We start from the raw sequence: 24,928 nt of genomic DNA, 5'->3' as shown, positions 1-24,928 counted from the left end.
CCATCACTGCCTCGCAGTTCCTTCGAGCTGACGCATTGCCCCGACAGCGCAACGCATCCTTGATGCTGGAGTTTGCATCACAAGCCCTCATTGCCAGGATCCTCTGTGACGATGCAGGACCTTGAACCACAGTCTTGCCGCACCTAAAAACCTATGCATCATTTTAGCTGCGTGACACATCTTTGACGCGGATCCTCGCAATACTCCGCAAACCAGGATTTAAGGTACTTTGTTTGTATATGATTATTTATGATAAGCTGTCTGCAAATATTGTACATTAGAACGATTGTAGATATTAGGAACAGATCACCATTTATTATACGTATTAGGGGAAAGGTTAAATAAGCCCCAATCACATTGCCTCACATTTCCCTAATCAGTTAGTCTAAACCCTACTTTAGCTAAAACTAGCTTTCAAGCAGCATAGTTGTATTAGTCTATAACTATATGCCAAGTTATGTAGAGCTTCCTCACTTAGTTTATCGTGCCATTAGGTCTGAAGTCAGAACTCCATGTTTAAGCATCTCTCCAGTAATCAGTCCATGCTTGTAACCCTGCTCCTACACTAGTATCTTATATACCTTTCTTATAAATTGTGCTTATTGAGCGAGGAGTGGTTAGTTAATGCTTGGCTCTTGGTCTCTTTTTACAGTGGACAATGCTTGTTCAAAACATAGTAATAACACAGACGCCTACTGCTACTTTTCTCCCTTCTTCCTACAGGAGAGAAATTGTAAGGTCGTCTTTGCTTGTAACCACATTTCAGCTGCTGTTTTTATGAAGGATGAGAGAAAGGAAATGTTCTTTCTCTGTATTGCTAGGGTGAGTCTTGGATAGCAAGGGCAAGCAAGCACATCTATCGAGAGCGCCCTTGAACTTTTTAACCTTTGACACCATAGGATACTGATTAAACATAATTTCCCCCTGGTAGTCAATTTTAATTCACTTATCGCTACACTGCACTACATAGTCACTCTGCACTCCCTAGTCATTCTGCACTCCCTATCTCTCCCTAGAACTCTGCAGTCACTCTGCACTCTCTAGCACTCCCTAGTCACTCTGCACTCCCTAGTCACTCTGCACTCCCTAGCACTCCCTAGTCACTCTGCACTCCATAGCACTCTGCACTCCCTAGTCACTCTGCACTCCCTAGTCACTCTGCACTCCCTAGTCACTCTGCACTCCCTATCTCTCCCTAGAACTCTGCAGTCACTCTGCACTCCCTAGTCACTCTGCACTCCCTAGCACTCTGCACTCCCTAGCACTCTGCACTCCCTAGTCACTCTGCACTCCCTAGCACTCTGCAGTAACTCTGCACTCCCTAGCACTCTGCACTCCCTGCCACTCCCTAGCACTCTGCACTCCCTAGTCACTCCCTAGTCACTCTGCACTCCCTAGCACTCTGCAGTCACACGGCACTCCCTAGCACTACCTAGCACTCCCTAACACTCTGCAGTCACTCAGCACTCCCTAGTCACTCTGCACTCCCTAGTCACTCTGCACTCCCTAGCACTCTCCAGTCACTCTGCACTCCCTAGTCACTCTGCACTCCCTAGTCACTCTGCACTCCCTAGGACTCTGCACTCCCTAGCACTCTGCACTCCCTAGTCACTCTGCACTCCCTAGTCACCCTGCACTCCCTAGTCACTCTGCACTCCCTAGTCACTCTGCACTCCCTAGCACTCTGCACTGCCTAGTCACTCTGCACTTCCTAGTCACTCTGCACTTCCTATATCTCCCTAGAACTCTGCAGTCACTCTGCACTCCCTAGCACTCTGCAGTAACTCTGCACTCCCTAGCACTCTGCAGTCACTGGCACTCTGCACTCCCTAGTCACTCGGCACTCCCTCACATAAGTCATTCAGTGAAGTTCCACCCACCTACTGTAACTGCTATGCAAGAATACCATGTGTTCTGACTGACCTTTTTACACCCAGAGGCCAGCTAAGTACTCAGCTAAGGGAAGAAGATCCATGTGGTATTCGATTGATGGTGTGACTGCTGTGGCTCTCTACCAAGAGCTGGATGGGGTTCTTTGGAAATCCTCTCCATCACTGCCTTGTACGTAGTTCTGATGCAGCATTAGTTGTTGGATATAGCAGGGCCTTATGGTCTTGGATACCAGAGGAAATGTTTTGTTATTTTAAAAAGATCTGTGTTGCGTGTATTCTGTCATTATGGTCGGCTTGCATCGCTTTCAGCATTCAAGTACATTCAGGCCCTTGTCTTGAGGATTCATTATCGACCTCAGTCTGTTTTTTAGTGGTTTCAAATGGTAGTGGATAATATTCAGCTTTTGTGGGTATCTTTGACTGAACGTTACAGTGTACTGTACCACTTATGATGTGTGTGTGTGGTCAGTGCTTCATGTTGTGAGCTGTTTTCTAGCTGAAGGCTGGGGGCACTAGAAACCGCTAATAACCAGATACAAAATAAGGATTTGACTCCCAATGGTGATCTGGGGAGGATCCAGCAGATGGGAATCTATGTCCATCTCCACCATTCTTTCTTAAATGCTATTGCGTACTGCACAGCGGTAGAGGGACCACCTGTCAGGTATACCAAAGACGCCAAAACATTTCAAAAAGATTTATTTTGAGTGGAAATTACAAAAAATAAATGTCCAATCAGTACCAGAAAGAAATAAAATATTAAATCACCCAGTTGCAAATAAAAACCAGACCTAACAAAAACCACAGCTTAGCACGAACACAGAAAACCTCTTTGTTTTTGTTTACAGGTATCACTTATAAAATCATTGACAAACAAGTGACACTATTGTTCATGAGCAAAGTTCCATTCTCTTCAACCTCCCATTACCATTTTAACCCAAATCAAAAGTTTACCAATCACACTAGTATTGAAGAAGATTTCACCAAGTTACCATAGGCAGTGAATGTTCGGCATTGATTAACACTAACTAGTCTTTATTATTTGAATGAGCATCCCATGACATGTTTAGTGTCATTCTGAAGTCTCCCAAATTACCGTTTCTGAATGGGAAAAACGTTTATCTTCCAGTGATATTACACTGCCTTGAATCATGGACCAGAAACACCGGTTGTACGAGGTCTTCAAGTGTAGTGATGTTTCTTCCTTGTGATATGTACTGCTTCTATGGCACTGAAGTGAAGCTAAATTCAATTCCAAACTTTAGTTTCCTTGAGAACTCACCTTGACAGCTTACTCATCATTCTGAATGTGACAGCAGTTTATTCACAAAATAAGCACTATTAACTTGGGTAACTCATTTTACAGTATTTCCCAAAGTAACACCAATAATACTGTCAAGTTTAAGAGAAAGTGGCTCTAACAACTACAAGCCACTCCATAAATATTCCTAAATGCGCATATGTAAAGGCAGACCGATTTAAGTACCCGTAATGCTCTGGCTGATGCTGTGTCTTGACAAAGTGCCAATATTTTCATAATATTTTTTTTTACCCTTAACTTGTATTCACAATTCCCCCAACTCAGATTTAGAACTAAATGTTCACAGTATACATGTGCTGAAAATCCTTCAGAAGCTGCCACATACTCTTTGGTGCCAGGTTCAATTCAGGTTCAGTAATGGAAAGATTGAAAATGGAGCAAATCTCTGGAAAGAAGAGGCAGATCTCCAATGTTTTTTTACTTATTCTACACCAACAAGTACTTGTGACAAGTAAAATGTTAAGACTGATTTATCAGAAATCAACCAATCCCCACGTGTGCTAACAATACTTTTGATCGTGTTTTATAAGCAACGATACCCTGATATTTAGGAGTTAGGGAGCAAAATTAGGACACTGAGAAACATACTATCACATTTTGTAAACAAAAACTAAATAGTACAGTCTGAAAAGCAACAAAAAAGTCATGTTCTTTCAAAGACGGGTGCCTGGAATGTCCTCTGCCGTTGCAAAGGGAAACTAGGAGACTTTCATCTTCCCTTTTTCAGATCCACCCTTCTGTGGAATTTGATCCTCCTTCTCAGGTGTGATACTTTTCTTCTTGGGTCGCTCATCGGGCTGACGAGCAATTAGTAGTCGACAGGTAAGCAAGATGCCAAACACTAAGGCATGGGCATAGCGCTTGAGGGGGTCACCAACCAGTTGATGGAAGAATAGTACTGCCAGTACAAGGAGAAGGAGGATGAAATTGGCCACATCCTTTGGGCGACCAGGAACTAGAGTCATGACAATGCCACAAGCCACCTCCAGTGAGCCAATTATCTTTCTGAGGAGAATAGAGTTGATTCCCATCTTCTTCAGCATGGGCAGGGCTTTAACATAGGTCTTGTAGGCACGTTTCTGGAATTAAACAGAAAAAAAGAAATTCAGTTGAGAAGTCACATTCAGAGAGAACATTGACTGTGGCCATACTGCTCTTTACCAAAGAATATCTTGAGGCACATGAGTGATACACTGTGGGAAAGACAACGTATAAATTGCCTGTTTTTCCACTCGTAACCATATAATGGAACAAATGTTTATCACCACCTAGACCTCTGTGTTGGAGCATTCATTGATATTGTCCAACTATCTGTATGTTCCCATTTTAAGAAACAAAACCCGCCACATTGAAGGAAAAAAAACATATCAAGCACTGAAGAATATCAGAATGTTGCACTAGAGTGTAACACTGGTAGCAGTGGACTTCGCGTATCTTTACTCTGCAGGGAAATTGTATAAAGTAGGAAGTGATATGGTAAAACGAGTACCACACAGGTCTCTCCGTCAGACACGGTCTATGTCATATATGAAACAGAGAGCTGTGAGCTGTGTAGGTTGCAAAAGTTAATGTATTTTGTGATCTGCTCTTCTCATGTTGGCAGTCCTGCTTTAAGTGAAATCACCAACTACAAGACACTAAGGCCCCGATTAAGAATGGGTCGCTGTTTTCTGACACCTGCGTATACCCCTGTTTGTGCAGGAGTCGGAATTACCAGTTGGGTGGTGTATCCTGCATCTGATACTTACCCGGTGCATTAAAAAACTCACGCTTTGTTAAATTTCAGCATGCCAGAATTTAGCACGGGAAAAGAGTACAGTAATTACCATACCATGAAGATTCCGGTGCGGTATACACCAACATCTGCATTTTATTCCTCAGAAACTAGCTATAGGTGCTATTTATCTCACCTGATAAAAAAACGTACACCAGGGTATCGTTATTCATCTGGTGCAATAAAGAAAATGGAGTCCAACAAACTCGGAATCTTTGCCCAAATCTTCAGTAGCCTGACATACCCACAATCCTGTTGCCAAAATGATGTACAACACATATAAGGACAAGTTGCAGAGACAAAGTGAATGCAAGTAAGATGGCCAATAAAGAGGGGGAAATTATATTATTTGTATATTTGGAAGCATAGAAATTCCATAAAGACTGTTGCCTGTTATGCTAATTTTAAATTAACACAAGGCTCATACCTGTGTGTAACTAACAGAAGTTTCCAGATGTAAAACGAAAATATTACTTACCTGTAAGAATAGTTTTGTAGACTCTTCTATATTCAAACTGTGCATGTTTCGCCATCTAGTGGTTGTAGTCGCAAAGTGCTTTGTATTTCTTTTTGTGTTACGCCCAAAATTGTACTGATCACATCTCTTTCCTGAGGAGAGCACATCAAACGACGTCGAGTTTAAAACTGCAGATTTATCTTTGCCAGCCTCCCATTTAATAGAGGTACGGATCCCCTCACAGGAGACTCCATTGTATAATTGCACCCACCTGAGGGTGAACGGCTTACACAAAGGTCTTTTAGAACCCCTCCCCCCCCCCCCACACCATGCTTCCCTCCAAAGAAAAGAATTTAGGGGGTGATCTGACCGCGTGCCACCTCAAATGTGACACACAATCAGTGTGACTCCTGATGGCTTCTTTATCACTGCCCCCACGTCTATGACATGTTGTGAGCAAAAGAATTCCCTAATTTGCATGGGGCCATGTGCTCGTGCAGGGCCGGATTAAGAACACAAGCCAGCCCTGGCAATGAAGTTGGCTCGGCCCAGAGAGAGATGGGGGGCAGTTATGGGGGTGCTGGTGGGAAGCGCTGCTGCTGCTTTTGTTACAGGGGCCCGATATTGCAGCACTGCTGCAGAACCGACCCCCCATTAACAAAAAAACAGCCCCCACTGTTCCAAAACCGGCACCCACCCTTCCAGCCCACTGGGAAAACGCCCGTTGCCCACTACGGCCAGTCCGGCCCTCACAAGGTCATACTCCCACCTGATTGCACTGGTGCAGATTTAAGAGCCTGTGCAGCTCATATTAAAGAAGGGGATGCATAAGCACCTGAAACCCTTTCTGTAATACCAAAATGCTTTGGGGGCTCAAACAGCAGGTGCAAACGTCTATTCTGCCCCTAGGGCGCTATGTATAATACAACCCTAGGTATATTTTTTTCCTCAGCTAATGGAAGGGGGCTTGAGAGAAGTCAAGCAATGTTGTTCATGGCTCCACTGTGCATGTTGAGCTGATCCTGGGGATTCAGCGGAGCAGTGGAAGAGGATTGGGGAGAGGGGAGACATATATAACATACAAATGTAAAGGAGAAACATGCAATAACAAAGTTTTCCAAATTACATCATAGACATATTTACCTTTGCCAGCCCTGCCGAATACAGCACATCAGAGGGTAGACTAACACATTTTGTGCTGTTGTCCTTCTCACTGCACTAGATGGCATTAGTCACGCTTTTTATAGCTCCTGGGATCAACATTGTAAAGTGTGCTTCATTCATATCAGGCAGACAGTGCACTTCAGCTTACCCAGCCACAATTATCATTATCAGTTGCTCACTGACTAAGCCGGCCACAATGGCTGAGGTTTTTCAGGCTAGTAACTATGTGTCAATAGTAAACTGCTTTAGATAGTTTTTGCAGTAAATACACGATTGACCCGGCTTCTCTGGGCTAAGTGGATCTGGCATTAGTCTATGTGAAAAGAAAAGCATCCGGAACACAGCCCCACACGTATGGTGGCTTGTTGTTTTCCAGCACGTGCTCCTAATTATTGGCCCAGGCAGGCAGTTTGAGTGTTGCAGCTCTACCTGCTACGCCTAGGCCCTAGGGTGTCACTGGTCCGTAATGTTCACGGACTGTCCGTCAATCAACCCTAGTGTTCGTTGCCCGTGTTGGAGATTTCAACATATGCCATTGGTCTGTAATTGTAGCCTGTGTGCTAAAAGGCCAATGTTACATTTTAAATGCCTCGGCGGAAGTGGAAGGTCTCGTGTGCTGTGATCCTGAGGGAGGTGGAAAACACAAACAAGAAACAAGCCTTCTTACCAGGATGCCAGCTGCCTGAAAAGAAATGTAGATCTGTACAGTTCGTTAATCTGTCAATATAAAGGCTGCCTGGGAGCCGGTTGATCTTGCGTTAATTGCTGGAGACATTGTAAGCTTTCGGAAGATAAAGATTTATTCTTTTTGAGAGGTATTGTAGGGGTGTTCAAAGATTAGCTGTGGAGACCGTGGTTTTAGTAGACTGTCGTAAAACTGTTTCCATTGGGTATAATCTCCATATTGCTAAAATCTACACTTTGAAAACACTTTTTTATCTTTTACCTAAATGTATGCGCACATTTTTCGGCAACCTATTTTATACTGTGAGTAATGCAAATTTAAACAAGCATTAAAAATGCAATAGGTCCTGCTTTTCATTAAGTTAAAGCCATTTGCTTTGCTATACAGTACCATTAGCAAAGCAAATGGCTTTAACTTAATCAAAGGCGAGACCTATTGCATTTTCAGTGCTTGTTTATTTTTAGTTGCAGGCAATTATTTTACAACCACGAGCAAATTATCTATTTACTACTCACATAGCATAGAACGCTCCTTTTTTAAAATGCATAACAAGGTTTTCTTAAAGACCCGTTGCTGGCCCTGCCGAATGCTGGGGTTCCCTAGCTTTCATTCCACCTCACGCCTCTTTCTTCCACCACCCTACACTTCCTGTCTCTTTATCTCATGAATACCGAGGCTGCCTTGTCTTGATCCCACCATATGCCTCTTTCTTCCATCACGTACACTTTCTGTCTCTTTATCTCACGCTTAGAGTTTTGTTATTAATTTCTGCTCTTTCTCATATTCACTGTTTTCCTATATTTTTTCTCCTTTCTTTCGCCCTCTTCTGCCCGGCTTTCTCGGGCTCTTGGACTCTCTCGGGCACGCAGTTAATGTGCGATGTTGAAAGATAAGACCCGGTTTCCAGGGTGCCAACCCCCACCGCCTGGAACTACAGACACAAACAGCACACTTCACATCCGAGCTGACATCACTGCCACTACACTATTTACACTACTGTCTCACTAATTTTCCGTTTGTCAACTTGCGAGGGATGAAAGACATTGCTGATCGTGTCAGAATCCAACCTGTGACCAGTGGATTAAGTGCCAATACCAGCAGCAGGCGTAAAACCCACTGAGCTGTTCGCCAGGATGACAATGGACAAATTTAAGGGTTTCTACAGCTTAGAAAACACCTCTCATGTCTGAAATTGAAGACTCGTGATTAAGGTTTTGAATGCCTCACTGTGCGAGTCAGACAGACCTGGGCTGAGAGGATTGTGTGATACCTCCATCTGGATGAGATTTAAATTGTCTAGCATGAGTCATGAGGGTGAGACAGGCGTCTGCTATCCAGGCCGGACAATCAGTAGAATGACTCCACACGTCTAGGATCGCATGGGCCCCTTTCACAGTCACTAGTGCTCAATGAATAAGAATGCTCGGCTAGCGCCCAGAAGCCTCGGGGCTTTGATTGGATGACACCACCAATTTGGGAAAACAATGATGCTGAGATTGGAAGTTAGGTACGCAGTCACCAGTTAGGCACGTGTATATACCACCTATCTTCTTGTTTGCAGGCTTCCCAGCAGTGAAATGCAATTGGCGTGCCAAGGTCGGGCACATCTGCATGCCATTCACTCATGCCATTGCCAGGGTTGTACCGTGCCCATTCAAAGCTTGGCCCCCTGAAGCATGCCTTCTCATGCCCAACGGCCCTTGCTAGGCTTGTGTCCAACGGGGGAATGTCTGTGCCTCTCGGATACCTCCTGACGGAGTGCCCACGGAGGTCAGTCAGCATGCGTCCATGCCCGGGCATGGCAGGCTACCTGGGGTCCAGGCCCGGGCATGTCAGGATCCCAGGGTCCACGCCCGGGCATCGGGGTCCATGCCCGAGCATGCTACGGCATGGTGGACCACGCCCAGGCACCGGGGTCCATGTCCGGGCCCAGTGGTCCACGCCTGGACTCAAGGGGTCCTTGGACTCAGAGCTGAAAATGATGGACGCTCCCACCTACCAGGATCCGCGGGGTTGTAGCACGTCGAGGTACCCCACCTTCCTAAACCATATTTTTGTGCGGTTCTAGAAGGTGACTGGGTTAATTGGGTTTAGGAAAGGCCATAAACGTCACACCTATAGGAGGGGAGCTTACTTACTTGTACACTGAGATGCGCGCTCTAGCGTTCTCTGCTCGTATATACTAGCAACGGATTTCTAAATACAGTTGCATTCTGGGAGAAGAAATGTGCAGCTGCCGAACGGCAATCGCACTAAGAGTCGCCCCCTATTAACTGAATCTCCGTCTAATAATTAATTAGGTTACTTTTTGATCCATTCAATAGCTATCTGTTTTTTGTGGAACATCTTCATGGGCCTGTGTTTTGTAGTATTCTAAAATATATATGTAGTTGCGTTCAAAAAGATATCTCAAATATTATGAGTATGAAACAAGTTTGATATGGTTAACATCCCTTAAGGCTCTGAAAAATAAAGTAGTCACAGTACAACTTCAAAATGGCCCCGTTATTTTGCACAACTTATTAGTCCTCTGTCAGCGTCAACGCCACTTGTGCCACCATTCCAGGGAAGGGACCGTCTTGTGTATGAGGAATAAAGGCTTCAGGTACACGAACAGCTTAAGTACGCGGGTTGAATTATGTTGTCAGCCGCTAAGCTACTCGACGAGTTGATGGGCAGGGACCGTAACCTGGCTCCTGACGAGAAGAGGTGTAACGTTCGCTGGGATCATGACACTGTGAGTGCTGACACTGTTTCGAAGCAGGATTGCCTTTTCTTCTCAGCTGACTTCTGGCCCAGCTGTTGTGCGCAAAGCTTCGTCAGACCTTCTTCCCTGGACCCTTGGCTTTGCCGGGACTATAGAGGGTTACGTGGAAAAACATACTGGGAGACGTAGATGCATATATAGACAAGCGCGGTCCCGAAAGTGAAAGGAGGACCGCGCTGCAACCATTGGGATCTCCTGTCTTTATGGGGCCATGTGTTTAAACACATGGACCCATAAAGATAAGAAACCTTTTACGCCAGAAGGAAAGCAGGTAAGCCCGTCCAAGTGGGCCGTCTGTAAAAGTCAAAAGTACATGACACAAAAAGCTCTTTTCCAATGGCTGGCCACCGTTTAGCATAAATGGTGACGCCAGCCAATGGAAAAGAGGAGCGGGGCTTAAAGCCCTATACTGAAACTCCTCCACAACATAAAATCTTGTTGAGTGAGCTGCGCATGTACGCAGCCACGCTAGCCGAGACCTAAAAATGACTTGCACTTTCACAGTGCTTTCTGTGATGGGCAGGGACCTCCTAGCACTAAAAATACACAAGCCACTATTCCCTACTGAACCAAACAGAATTAAATTCTATGGGCTTCTGGTTGCACAGACATAGATCTGCAGTTTTCACATTAACCAACCGAGGTTTCTTAACATAAACTAGTGAATCTTTTTTCGGCTTGCATTTATTTTTAATTTAAGGTATGCATTATTTTATGTGCAGTTACCTGATAGTGAAAGATCAAACAATAGTCACAGAATATTTTGTTCTTTTTACCCACCCCTTTGATTCTGCCTCCACACTCACTGATTCCACCCCCAAGCTCACTGACTCCATCCCCATTGCACTCAGGATCACAGTATGAATACATTTTAGTGCTTTTTGACTACTGAGAAAGACAGTGAAGTTAGCATATGGTATCCCACAGTGTCTCACCTTCACTATGTACCTTATTTTTTTAACATTGTGCCAAATGAGCCTGTGATCTGTATTAACACAGTCTATTATTTATCTGATAGAACTGTACAAAAACCCTGTCCTTTGGTGCTAAAGGGAATTGAGAAAAAGAAAGTAATCTGGTCAGTTGCTTAATTGCACTACGTGTGACTAGGAAACCTGGGTTCAAATCCTGGCTTACCCGCATGACTAAATTGTATGATTTAAGTCAAATCAAATTACTACATGTATCTACTTTACTTGATAGTGACATTTGAGATCATAGTCCAGTAATTCGTTTCAAGATGGATCCTATGTAAAAACCTCACATGTATATACTTTCACAGCTTGTATTATTCCACCATCCATAAAAATAACACTGGCCATGCCATAAGGGACACCTGACAATGCACACGCTCATTGCTTTGTTAGAGGGAGGGTTAATAAGTGTTTTAAAGTTCATGTTTAGAAACTTTCAATTGAAATAAATCTCAATGCAATGTTGTGAGCCAATATATTACACTGAAACACTTCCATGTGTTAAAGACTTTAAATTGTAGAAAGTGTTTCTTTATCACGTTCTTAGATTTAGTTTGTTTTGTAATTTGCATCACAAATCTTTTGAAGATTCTGCATGCTCTTTGGCCCTTAGAAATGAGCCAGACCACTAGCTCAGACTTGGCTCAACTGCAGAGACATTTTAAGACATGGTTAGAGTGGGCCATTTCCCAGGGCCCAACTCTCCAATGGACCCGGCCACTACCTGCCCTCTACAAGGACTACCAATTAACCAATGCACCAGAAGAGTTAGCCATGGTTTTGTTTATTCAACCACTTAACAGTGCCTCTTCCGTTTCTGGCCTCTCTGCTGAGGATACTCTCTGGGCACACAATACTTTCCAGTACTCATTGAGGGCTTATCTAATTTTAGGAATTGTCCCGCCTTGTTCTCCTCTTTCTTATGTATCCGGCTCTTAGCAATGACCCTTTGAATCAGTTGCTCTGGAAGTCCCATCTGATCTTGACTTCATCCTGCTCTCTAATTCTCTGTCTGGTGGTCATTTTCACAGTTCTGAGATAAGTCACTGACACACACTCTAATGCAGAAGTTAGGTGCTCTTGGTCCTGTGCGACTACAGACAAGTTGTGGGTATCTCACATCCAGAAATGTGGTGTTAAACTGTCACCTACACCATTTGCTCTGCTTCATTATTATTTTTAGGCTTGACGCCTAGTGGAGGTTAGGTGAGCCAGATGTGTTTGTTCAACTTGTCTAAACTAGCAGAAGGTGAAAAAGCCATTTACTTTCCTTAATTTTTACAAAACTGTTTAACATGGGTCCTGAAATATTAAAAACATAATGAAAATGTTGCTGCTGTTGCTTTCTCTCCAAGAAAGACTGGGTATATCTGGGTAGGGGTGATGCCCTTGACACCATGCTCACGGGCATCAATTTACTATTACACAAGGACTTAATGTGCCATCTGGATATAATGTAGCATACCTAGAGGCAATCTCATACACAGCACAGTGAATAAATTGTGCAATATAAAAAACTGTAAATAAATACATTCATAAACCAGTAGGGTATGGCCGCTCCTCCTTTTGTCCAGAATTTTAACCCTTTGTAAGAAAGTGGCTCTGTATATACTGGACCAAAGAAAGGTACAGTGTGCACAGAGTCCACAGTCCCCAGAGGTATGGCAGAGGCTAAAGTTAGATATAACCTTACTCTCTAAAATGGTAGCTTGGTCGAGCAGTAAGGCAGTATCAGATGACAGTGTAAAGCATTTGTTGTACACACTTAGTCAGCAAATGGCCTCACACTCTCAAGAACTGAACTCTAGGCCAATATATTGAATAATAATTGTATAAAAATATTTTTTTTATTTTTATTTTAGAACCAACAAGGTATCTTACTATACTTTTTCAGAATGAGTTACTTTAGTTAAATACTTTTCAAAATAGGAAATAGACTTTTGAATACAATAGTTACAGTTGTTGCAATAGGCAACACAATTTCAAACACAATGTTACAGTGAGCTCAATGGGAATTTCTAGTTAAATGCATTTAGTTACTTTATAGATTACTTTTCTAACCACAGGACTGGATCCTAGATTCAGTCCTGGGACAGCTCCAGTAAACAAATGAGTAAAAGCGGTTTGGTTACAGTAGTGATTTTTAAGGAATATTATTGTATTTTAAAAGTTGACACAAACTTTTTCACATAGAATCACCAATGTTATCCTATGGGAGGAAATTCCCGTAGCAGTTAAGTAGTGTTATCGTTACTTTTTCTTACTCTGTGTTGGATCCTGGATCCAACACTGGTGCATCTCCTGTAAACAATTGAAAGAATGCGTTTAGATCATACAGGCGATTTTTAAGGAATATTTGTAAGTTTCCAAAATCGACACTTCAAAACTTTTTCAGGAAAATCAGGCAATGTTATCCTAAGGAAGGAAATTCAAGTTACTTGTAAGTACGGTTAGGATTACTTTTCAGGGTCAGTGCTGGGCACCAAGATCAAGCACTGGGATCTCTCCTGATAACAGGTGAGTAAATCGTAATTAGTTGTTTGGCTGATTTTAGATGAATATTTTAAAGTTTCAAAACTCCACACTTAGTAGAAGCCAGTCAATGTTACCCTATGGAAGAAATGGAAGAAAAGTGAGTTATCGGCTTTTGGGTAAGTACTTAACTGGCAGAGTTAAGGTTCTGGGCATAGACTCAGGGGCCTCCCAGGGTCAGGTAGGTACAGTTGTTACACCCTCAGCGGCACAGGGGCAGCCGGGTGCAAAGGTAGTTATGCCCAATGTTAGCCTATGGGTGGCAGGGGGCCTTTGGTTGGTGGCAGCTGGCAAGAAGGCCACGCGGCTGTGGGAGCTGGGCTCCTGGTCACTTGCTCAGGGAATATAGGGAAGTAGATTAGGACAAAGGTTGCCCTCCCAGGGGCACTTGGGCGGCTGGGTGCATTTGAGCCTTTGGGCGCTCAATATTATTCAATGGGAGACTTGAAAGTTGAACAAAGGCTGCAGGCTCGGGGACGGAGATTCTTCAGGAACGACCAACACTTTGAGCGGTAAGTTGGAATCTTGGCAAATAGGTAGGCACCCAGGAGTTGGGCACAGGGTCCCATAGGGCGCTGTGTGCAGGGGTGTCTTTTGACGTCAGAAATCTTACCCTCTGCTGGTCGTGGTTGGAGGGGTCCCTTGTCGTGAGGCTGCAGGCGTCGTCTGGGTCATTAAGGAGGGGCCTTGGGCACTGGATTTCAGGTCACAATAGCTGGGGGGGGGGCGGCGTCCTCTGGGTCTTGGTCCCCTCAGGCACAGGCCTGGCTCAGCGGGTGCAGAGTGTGCTGGATTCGCGGTTCCTGGCTGGCACCAAGGGTGTCGCTTTTTGAGCAGAACCACTGCTCGTGGGAGTCCCAGTCTTGATAGAGTGTCAAGGCAGTCAGGTCCTACGGGGTTTTTGAGGTTGCTGACCACTGAAGGTGCCAGAGTTTCGCAGGAGCTGGTTCAAGGATCAACAGGCCGGTAGGGCTGGGGCCAAGTCAGTTGGTGTCGTCTTCTTGTTAGCAGCTGCATGGCAGGTCTTCTGGTTTCTTGATCTTCTTGCTCGTTTCGAATCGGGATCTGAGGAAGGAAGGTTCAGGGTGTCCCTAAATACTAAATTTAGGGGCGTTACAGGTAGGGCAAGGGCAGGGACCAATGGGTTCCTGTCCTGGGGTGAGTACACCCCCTATCCTGCTCCTCTCCTGTGGGAGGGGAGCAGGAGTCTATCTCTGATTGGGCAGGGCTCCCCATCCTCAAGATGGCCGGAGCCCAGAGTTGTGTTTCACCTCGCCTCTCCCACCTGAGGGGTGGAGAGGCACAAGCTGGCACACCCCCTTTCCTCACTTAGGGTTTCCCGCCTGAGTGGGGGTCAGGACTGGTGGGGGCCAGTTGCTGAGAACAGCAATTGGCCTGGGGAAGCTCACAAAAGGTGGCATGCCTTTGAAGCTTACCCTGCCCACCCTGGGGGAGGAGGCTTGGCACCTCGTCCCAGGATGTGCTTTGTTTCAGGCCCCCGAGAGTGGCAAGCTCTCGACCCAGGGGTCCAGAAACAGGTCTGGTGGTAGCAGCCTCGGCAGCCACGCAGTCAGGTCACTGGGAGGGGGTTAGGTTTCAGGGGGCATCTCGAAGATGCCCTCTGTAGTGCATTTGGCATTAAATCCCACACTGGCACCAGTGCGGGTTTAATGTGCTGAGAAGATTGATATCAAACTTCTCAGTCTTCAGTGTAGCCATCATGGTGCTGTGGAGTTCGTAATGACAATCTCCCAGCACCATATACTCTTAATGGCATCACTGCACTTACAGTGACCAGGAATGGCCCTGGGTACTGTAGGTGCACACAGCTCATGCACCTGCGCCCACACCACTGGCATAGTGTACACAGCTAGAGGGGTGACTGATGTATGCCAGGGCAGTGTGTTTGTGGGAATTGCACAAAGGGATGTGTGCCATGTCAACTCTTTGTTTAGTTCTGCACCAGGACACTCAGCCTGCAAAGGCAGTGTGTGTGTATCAGGGTACAGGGCCCCTAACGGTGGCACAATAAGTGCTGCAGCCCTTAGGGGTCTTCTCTAGTCACAATTCCCTGGGTACCTAGGGTACCATTTACCAGGGACTGACATGTGCCATCTGGGTTTTAGTTTCAAAACAGTTTTAGGGAAGGATCACAGACCCTGGGCCCCTGATTGGCAGGAGCCCAGGGCACACTCAGTCAAAGCACATCAGCAATTCAGCAAAAAGTGGGGGCATACCATGCAAGAAAGATGGCACTTTCCAACACCCTTTGTCCAGATTTGTTTTACCGTCCCATCCTGAATTTTCCATCATGCTAGGTCATCACTCAAGCTGTGCCCGTCCTTCTCTGCTAGGAGTCTCTCTAAGCCCCTGAACAAACAGCCCGGGCTGATGGATGTTGCTAACTTTATAAAAAGTCAACAAGTTGTAGCCTAATCTTAAACCAGTCCCAGTCATGAGGGTGTGCTCACCTATCGACCGGTCAGATGCCGGCGGCAGAGCGCACACTTTAAAAGGGCTGTCTCCTTAGCTGTCACAAGTCTACCATCCAAGTGGTACCAATGGCAGAGTGACCATGATTCCACCAGAGCCTGTCAGCCACCCTTGAAAACTTAGGCAGCACAACCATCAAGGGCAGCACACAGCCTGCATCCGGGTGGTCCCCCCAGCTCCAAGATGCTTTCTGCTGCTCTGGCTCAGCCTGCCCTGGCAATCACTTCTGTTTGGCACAGGTGAGCCCAGCAGCAGAGCACTAAACAGAATGCAATGGGGGCAGTGTCAGAGCGTGGAGGCAGGCATGGCAAAACATGGTTAAAAATTATAACATTCTGTCTGTGTGCTTGTTGCTCTTTCACCTTCAGGTAATTACACATAAAATAACACACACATCATAAATGAACGATGAATTCAAGTTCAGGTAATGAGTGGGAAATGCACCTTTTTACATGTGAAACCTCAATTGGTTAATGCAATATCTCTGCAGATGTTTGTGTTTTGGTAACAAGAGATAAACAGAATGGAATCCTGGCTGGAGCATTAGGGAATAGGGACTTGACTATTTATAGCACTACGAGGTTCCATCTTGGAATTGAGAAAGCACTTTAACTAGGCAAGTCATTAATTGTATTAGTGTAACTCAATGTGTCACACATTAGGCGTAGGAAATAAAATTATACGTTAAATTATGATATTACATTTGATTAAATCCTAAACCAAAAAATGGAGGGGAAGTAATTAAAGAACATTTTAGAAGATTTTTAAGACAATTGCATGTTTCACAGATTTTGTTTGGTGAAGGGGAGGAGTCAGGGTTGCATCTGAGATGGGGCACTCTGAGTGTCGGTACATTTAGGTTCTGTTGCCTGGGCTGGTGGGTAGGTTACAGAGAAAAGTGGTCCCGGTGAACAATCTTTAAGGAACATAAACGATTTCACACAATATACACAAAGAAATTCATACACTGAATTACTGAGAGATGTTGTTTAATCACATTAATTTCATTTACCCTAGGTACCCCACTACACTCCCCTCCCATGTCTGAGTTCTGAGGAAGACCCCATAGTAAGGTGGAAATCAACATACGCTGCACGGGGGTCGAAACTTCGACTTTTTTTTTACTTTTGCCAGCCCACAAACATACCATTGTTACTGTGTTTAATTGTATGAGCGAGGCTAACAACAGTTCAATTCTTTATGTGGCTAAACAATATGCCTTTGGGACGTCAACTGTCAATTGTGTCACTGCACCAATCTTTTGAACTGTTTACACCACTTTATCCTTCACTAAATCACTTACCTTCCCCACTACTCCCCTTTTCCGGGCACAATATTTATGCAATACTAAAAGTGTTTCTTCATATTTTTGCAGGAAAGAGGATGTGATTAAACAACATCTCTCAGTAATTCAGTGTATGAATTTCTTTGTGTATATTGTGTGAAAACGTTTATGTTCCTTAAAGATTGTACACTGGGACCACTTTTCTCTGTAACATTGAATACCCAGGTCCCAGTACTTTTGGGTCTACCCTTTATGTAACGTGGGCTGGTGGGTAGGGCTGGACATTACACAGCTTGTCTTGGCTGCTAGCTTTGCCTGCAATGACTTTGTTGCTCTTTTTAACATAATATAAAGCGGTGCTTCTTTAACTGTCTCTTGACGCTTTTTGGCCACAACAGTTAGGCATAATATTTCTGCTCTATGTAAGCTTAAATATACTCACTGACAAAACCACAGTTAAAGGTTCTAGTTCAGTGAATTAAAACAGAAAACCCCCTGAAATTCACCAGTTATGGTTTGCAATGTGCACAAGACACACACAAACTTCTGCTGCCCCCCCCCCCCCCATGTAGTTTGAGCCTGGTTAGCACATGTGCTACTGTGAGGCCTGCAGTATTGGAGTATGGCTTTGAAGCCCCGCCCACTCCACGCCCATATTTTTAATTGGCTTGTGTCATTGTCCTTCGTAAACACTGGCTTCTGAGTCGTTATTAAGCTTGTTAGTCCCTCCTTGGTACCGCCTTGTCTGCATTTGTCACCTCCCATAACTACTGCACCTTTTACTTGTCTTGTTACAAGGTCTGCTTTATCTTGACTGTGAGCACAATTTTATTTAATGGTTTGCCCCTATTCCAGCCACTACATCGCAGCACGCTGCCCGCTTTTATTTTATTTATTAATGGCGGCCCACTTTAACTATATCAGCTGTGTTTCTTTCTTTCTTCATTTTAGCATTGCGGTCTGCTTTAAGTATAGTGGCCACGCTTACTTATTATTATTTATTGTTGTTGTTTGTTTACTAGCGCCCATGCGGTGCTTTCACATTCATGGAGGCCACGCCCCATTCTATAGACAAGCCACGTCAAAAGAAAGGTGTGCAGCCGCTATTAAAGTGAAAGCACGGCATCAAAGTGAAAGTGCGGCATGGGCGCTCTTACACAAAAAAAATAATCTGTTTGTCAACTTGCCAAACAGAAGCTTTTTTGTCAAAGTCCCATGCCGCAATTTTACTTTAATGTTGACCATGCCCCATCTAGACGCAGCTTGTCTAAAGAAAGGTGCGCGGCCTCCATGGATGTGAAAGCGCTGCAAGGGCCCTACTAAACAAATACATATTTGCAATGCAAAAGGTCTCATATTTGTGAGAGTTTAAGCTATTGCATTGCCAATAGCTCAAACTCTCGTAAATGTGAGACCTATTGCATTGTAAGTGCTAGTTTACTCTTGATGGACTACCTATTTTCCTGGGTCATTGGCAAAGTGGCGTATTGAGCATTATGAACGGCGTTTGTTAATGTATATATGTTCTGTTTTCTCAGTGAATTTTTGATACAGATTCATCCACAGGGACCAAACTTTTAGGGAAACCAAACCATGCCTTCTCAATGGAATGTGCAGCAGAACTATAGCTACGTCCAACTCTTAGCCGTGTTCGGACTGGAGACCTGGTACTTTTTGCAGTGTCAGTTAATGCACACGTCATTTCTACGCTCAGGTGCTTCCAGTCTATGTGAACAGGCAGATGATTATGGGCTGTATTAAAGTTGAACCTACCTTGATGTGTTTCTTTATTCAACTTTATACTACACTCATTATCGTGATATACCTCTAAAAGTTGATCCTGTTCATCTCGTGCACAACTGGTGAGTAACTGTTTTAAGGTCTGGTGGGCTTGTCTTAACTGTTGATTTCCCAGATATTACCACAAACATGGCCCAAAGCAACCCCAAAGCATATCAATCAATCAAACAGTCGATTTATAAAACACTACTAATCACCCATGAGGCTATCCAAGTGCTTGCAATGTGCTAGGATCAGTCGAAAAGGTAGGTCTTCTGGTGCTTCTGTAGATGCAGGAGTGCATGCAATTGATAACAGAGCAGTGGCGTCACTAGGGTTGGTGTCACCCAGTGCGGGTAACTCATGGTGTCACCCCCTCATGACTTACATCATGAATCCATGATGCCCCCCAGATACCCTTACACGGCTTTACACAGGGACTAAAATGCACATGGCACCCGCGTGTCATGTGCAGCTACACACATGCCCTGGACCGTACAGGACACGCACACTACGCATGGCACCAGTCTACCCTTGCCCAGTTAGACACAGGTTTACTGGCAGCACAAGAACCCTACATGCCCGGGCTACACTGTTTCCGGGCATAGCATGTTACGTCTGCACGAACTCAGAAAGATGCGCACAGTAACATATGGAAACATGACACCCACGTGCAACTCATAGTCAGTGGGCAGTACGTTACACTTGCACACAACAGCGCAACTACAGATCAAAGCAGTTTACTGGGTATATCGCACGCTCAGACACAAGGAGCACAGGTTGTAATCGTCAAAGGGCATACTTTCAAACACAGCGAAGGGAAGAATGGGGGTGCCACTTACCAGCTGCAGAGGTAGACAAGCGTGCACCTGGCGCTGCAAAACCCTGGTTCACCTCCACGGGTCGGTTAGCCAGAGTTCAGCCTGCAGGGACTTCTTTTTCCTTTGGTTTTCCTGAAATGATTCCTCTTGCCAGCATCGCAAGAATCTCAGGGGCGGAATCCATCCTCCCCTTTCTTGGTGTTGGGTCAGGTAAGATTTTTGAGGCCTTGGAGTGTTTAGCACGCCACTTTTCTCTTGTAACACAGTTTGCTACCTCTCATATTTTGTTTGCTTTAGATACTTGCACAAGTGCCACCATTGCCTACGTAACGTTTGTTCTTGTGCTCGAGTGTCTGCCACATTATGCAGTATTATACCTCTAATTGTACTGTTTTCTCTTGTAACCTGCACACGTCACTTTTTCCTCCTGTATTGCACCGTTTGCTACCAACCTCATGTATTTTGTTTGCTCACAATTGTCACTTTTGCCAGAAGTAACCTAACGTTTGCTTTTGTAATTTGTTCACTTGTTATTTTCTAATCATCATGCATCATTAGAGTTCCTATTGTGAAGCGCTCTGACGCCTCTTCGGGTAAAGTCCGCGCTATATAAAAAGCAATAAATAAACTTTTTGGTGCTCGAGGATCGGCTACTGCAGGAAGGGTTGGCGGAGGGGCCCTCTGAATGTCTCCCCCCTGGAGCGTTAGGAGAGGCAGGAGAAAGCCATCAATCACTGTGGAGACAGGCATGTGCAGCGCTGCCTCTGCTTCAGCATTCCGCCTCCCAGAATAATATGCTGCTCTGTGCTCCCCTCCGATTGCCATGGGCAGGAAAGTGAGAGCACGGGCGTTATGTCCCGCGGGGCGGCTGCAGTGTAGAGGGTACGGGAGGATGTGTAGTGAGTGCTGTATATAGTGCAGACAGCACTGTGTGGTGCAGAAACCACGGGGTGATGCCCACTGCATTGTGCGGATGGGAGGCGTGCAATGGGCACTGGACATAGAGTCAGTACATAGAAAGCGCTCCGATGCCCTGTCAGGGGTAGTAAGCGCTATATAAATGCAATTACAATTCCAGAGCCAGAGACCTACGTGCAGTGGGGCCAGCGCTTGATATTGCAGGAGGGTGGCATGCCGTGAGCGCGGAGTACAGAGCCTGGCACCGCTGTGCAAGGGGGCGCTGAAGGAGGGTGTGCAGCAGATGCACCGGTGGCCACGGGGGCACGAGAGGTGTCCTCCTGCGGGGGATGCTGGATAACGCGTGAGTGACTGTGGTAGTGATATCCAGTGGGGAGGGACGCAAAGTAATGCATTGTGTTTTAATGTTGCCACCCATGTGACCTCTCAGCCACCTCGAAGCCCACCGATGCGCTAGAATTGCACGAGCATAGAAGAAATGCAACAGTTGAGGGCCAGGGCAAAGGGTGTGCTCGGTGGTACGCATCCTGAAGTGCAGAAGAGGTAAGTTTGAGGCAGGAAAATGAGGGAGTTTTGAGAAGTGAATGGGGTGAGGCAACGAGGAGGCAGGGTGTTGTGCATGACTCTGGATCCAAGGTGAGATGGCGGAGGCACGTGGAGGGCAGGATCAGGAAACAGGAGCCCTCGTTGTCTGGCACGATGAGCCAGGACTCTGCCGGGCTTCTGGAGAGCAGCCAGCCCGCGCTGTTACTTGTAAAGAAGCTTTTTAAAACGTCAGGTCCGGGAGCCACGTCACGACGTGAGTGACGTTTCGAACGTCATTGACGTCCGGATGCTGAAAAGTCATAGCCTAATAATTGGGACAATAATCTTGGCCGGCGGCCGGGTAAAGTTCGACAGACAGAAATATTATTTTGCATTTTGGTGTCACGGACACTGACTCCGTGAAACCAAAATGCAAAATAATATTACTGTCTGTCGATCCTTACCCGGCCGCCGGCCAAGATTATTGTTGACACGGACCATGGTGTCACCCCTTTTGATGGTGACACCCGGTGCGGTCCGCACCCCCCGCACCTCCCTAGTGACGCCACTGTAACAGAGGCAGATCAGAGTTGTCTGGCAGGTTGGTGAAAGATCAGGTGTCGGTTGATGTAGACAGGTCCGAGGTTGTGAAGGGCCTTGTACTCGGGGTATCTTGAATTGGCATCTCTTCTGTACTGGGAACAGTGGAGTTCTTTGAGGAACTCAAATCATTGCCAACCACCTATACAGCATGTCATCACAGGTTCAAAACTGGCTGCCCTATTTACAGACAAGGGCCGCTTTTTTAGCTATTTGATTTGCAAATGGGGACCGACCTTGTGCCCAGCGACTACCTCGTTCATCTCCTAACCCGGGTTCTTGTTTTGTGCCTTCCAGTGTCTTTGTGCTGACTTACAAACATAAGTTGGCAGGAAGCAGCTGCTATTTGTTCAGCAGTCTCAATATCCTCAGAGCCAGGATGTCACCCATCCTCCACTGGAAGAAAGAACGTCTGGTGCAAAATGAATTTTGCAGATCCTGGCACACAGAAAGGCTGAAACCATACGGGGCTGGAGTGAAGAATAAAGTTTGGATACAAGGCAGTTTGACTTTTAACAAGCCTGCGCAGCACCAGCACCTAACTGACACAGAGGCCATTTTTAACTACACTGTGTAAGTTATCAGGCACTGCTCAAACGAGTGCATTCTTTCTTTTCGTGCAGAGGTCTTTCATCTCAAGAAAGTGTTTAGCAATCGCAGAATCTCACCGTTTACATCGGGAAATTTTCAGAAAAGATCAAAGACGCAAGGAAGACACGTTAAAAAAAGAAAAGGCTATGATCCCAGCGATTTGTACGAAAATAGATATCAGGCGTTAGTAACAAAGACGTCAAATTGAAATTGCTACTCCGCCTTCTTGTGGGGTTGTGATTTTTCAGAACACTTTTGGCAATGAACAACAGGTTAGCCCAGAACACCAGCATGTAACTTTGAAATGGATTAATAACAACAGATACACATTACATACATTTGTGCTTCCATGTATTTTCTAACTGCAGTATTGAAATTAAGCCACGTGTCTCCGGTACGAAATTCAGCTGAATCAAAGAATTGCGAATTTCTGCAGGACAAATGAGGCTAATTGAAGACATTATATTATCGTGTATACAAGCAGAAACATACTTAAAACCTCCATTAAGGCGATTTAAGCTTTGAGTAACCTTAAGCCTTCTTAAGTGGCTGGCTTAATCCCAGCCCCGTCATCTGTTGGCACAGCATATTGGCAGCCGCTGCTCCTGTTTGTCTTTTGATGTACCGCGCCTCTGAGACCAGGCCGGGGAGTCCACACAGGGTTAATGCTAACAAGGCCAGTGTTGTACCTGCTTCAGCAACAAGGTTTGCAATCAGTCGGTAGTTTACCTGTTCGGTGGTCTCCTTTCTTAATATGGGGGTGTAAGATGGAGCCTTTTCATGAGTTTGGGACAAGTTTTGTTTGCAATGTTGCCCTGAGCAAAGGCATAAACCAGGTTACCCAGTAAGACATGTTTGCCTTAAACAAGAAACACAATCGGGGCTTGGAGCTTGCCCTCTTTATATTAATCTCTGCATTTATAAAAGTGGATTTGATGTGTGGGTCCAATGTGAACGATAGATGATGTATGATCAGAGGTCCACAATGGCTTCAGAAGTAAACGTAATATATTTCAACATCTTATGGATGGGAACAGAAATTCCTTGGGGTCTAATAAGAACTTCATCAACTATTGATTTTATTTTACTTTCAAGTGGTTTGAACATTTTAGTAGATGAATTTAAAATCTCCCCCAAGTGTGCCTGTGACCATACACCATTCTTAGGTTCCTCAAAACAGACAGACTATGTGCTAGCAGAACCAAGGCAGCAGAGGCCTCTCTTACATTTTGCTCCAATAAAGGACTCAGATTGAAATGGGAGTAGATTGGCCCAATACATTTTTGGGAAAATGTTTCTAAAAACTATGGCACAATATATATGTGTTTGGCCGCGAATGCCACCCCACATGCAACTATAGAGGACTTTGCCAGCGTTTGCTCAGTTATTTCGCAGACTTTAACTATGAACCGCTGGACTTATACTCCCTCCCTCTATCATTGGTTCAATGCGGCTTGCTCAAAAGCTCACAGGCCGTTGAAGGCGGCCCTTAAACATGTTCCAAAGAAGAGGACCAATCTCTAAATCTCTTCTCTAAAGAGTATAAAGCCACTTTGATGGAAAAGAAGACTGAATTGTGAAATGAAGCCTGGTCTGATTTCTTGGATGCCAGGAGTGGGAGTATTGCCCGCTTGCTTGGATTGCCAAATCTTGAGGAGGTCATCCAGGAGCGTCAGAAGGCACTGCAGGCACAGGTGGAATTTTGAGAACCTGCACCATGTTTCGATGCAGATGATGTTGAATCTCAATGTTCGGGAGATGAGGACCCCAGCACTTGAGATCTAGTCCCTCCAAACTCGGAAGTGATGCCCACAGTGACTCCTCAAACATCAGATGATAGCCTTTAAATTGACAGTTAATTTGGTTTATGCATACAATATTAGTATATCAGCTTTTATTTTTACTGTCTACAGAGAGTTGTTGCTTTTACACCTATGTGGCTATCAACTGCTCAGGAGGGCTGAGGAGGGTATCCATTTAACACCTGTGCTTTAAGACACAGTCAAAGTCCATGTGCCTCTCACAAAGGTTGTAGGAGAGTAGGGTCTGCTATCCTATGGTCACCCCAATTTTTGCTTTTTGCTTCACTGGTTTTCGACTTACTGAGGCTGTGGGCCTGCTAATCAGACCCCCAGCCTGCTGTTCTCTCTCTAAATTTATAATACATGTGCTATAGGTACATACCACAATTGGAAATGGACTCCTTGTCAGCCCCTGTACCATGCACTATAGGTGCTCAGGGCATAGGTGCCACCAAGGCCTACCAGGGGCTGAAGCATAGCTTTTGCCACCCCTGGCTGGTTCTTAAATTGACACAACTGGCTGATCACTCAGCTGGGGCAAGTGGGTG

General features: G+C 45.2%; 1 protein-coding gene across 1 annotated transcript in view; it reads right to left on the bottom strand.

Moving 5' to 3' along the window:
• Positions 1-2,574: 2,574 nt before the first annotated feature.
• The window catches only part of TMEM35A (transmembrane protein 35A), a 56,988-nt gene continuing 34,634 nt past the window's right edge, over positions 2,575-24,928 (bottom strand). Inside the window, exon 2 of the mRNA XM_086964634.1 lies at positions 2,575-4,292. Within this exon, the coding sequence (XP_086820760.1) occupies positions 3,912-4,292 (381 nt within the window). The 3' untranslated portion in view covers positions 2,575-3,911. The remainder of the gene's footprint in view (positions 4,293-24,928) is intronic.

Source organism: Lissotriton vulgaris, chromosome 4_1 (assembly GCF_964263255.1).
Source record: "Lissotriton vulgaris chromosome 4_1, aLisVul1.2, whole genome shotgun sequence".
NCBI lineage: Eukaryota > Metazoa > Chordata > Amphibia > Caudata > Salamandridae > Lissotriton > Lissotriton vulgaris.
The sequence above is the reverse complement of the archived record's forward strand: the minus strand, read 5'-3'. Positions and strand labels throughout refer to the sequence as shown.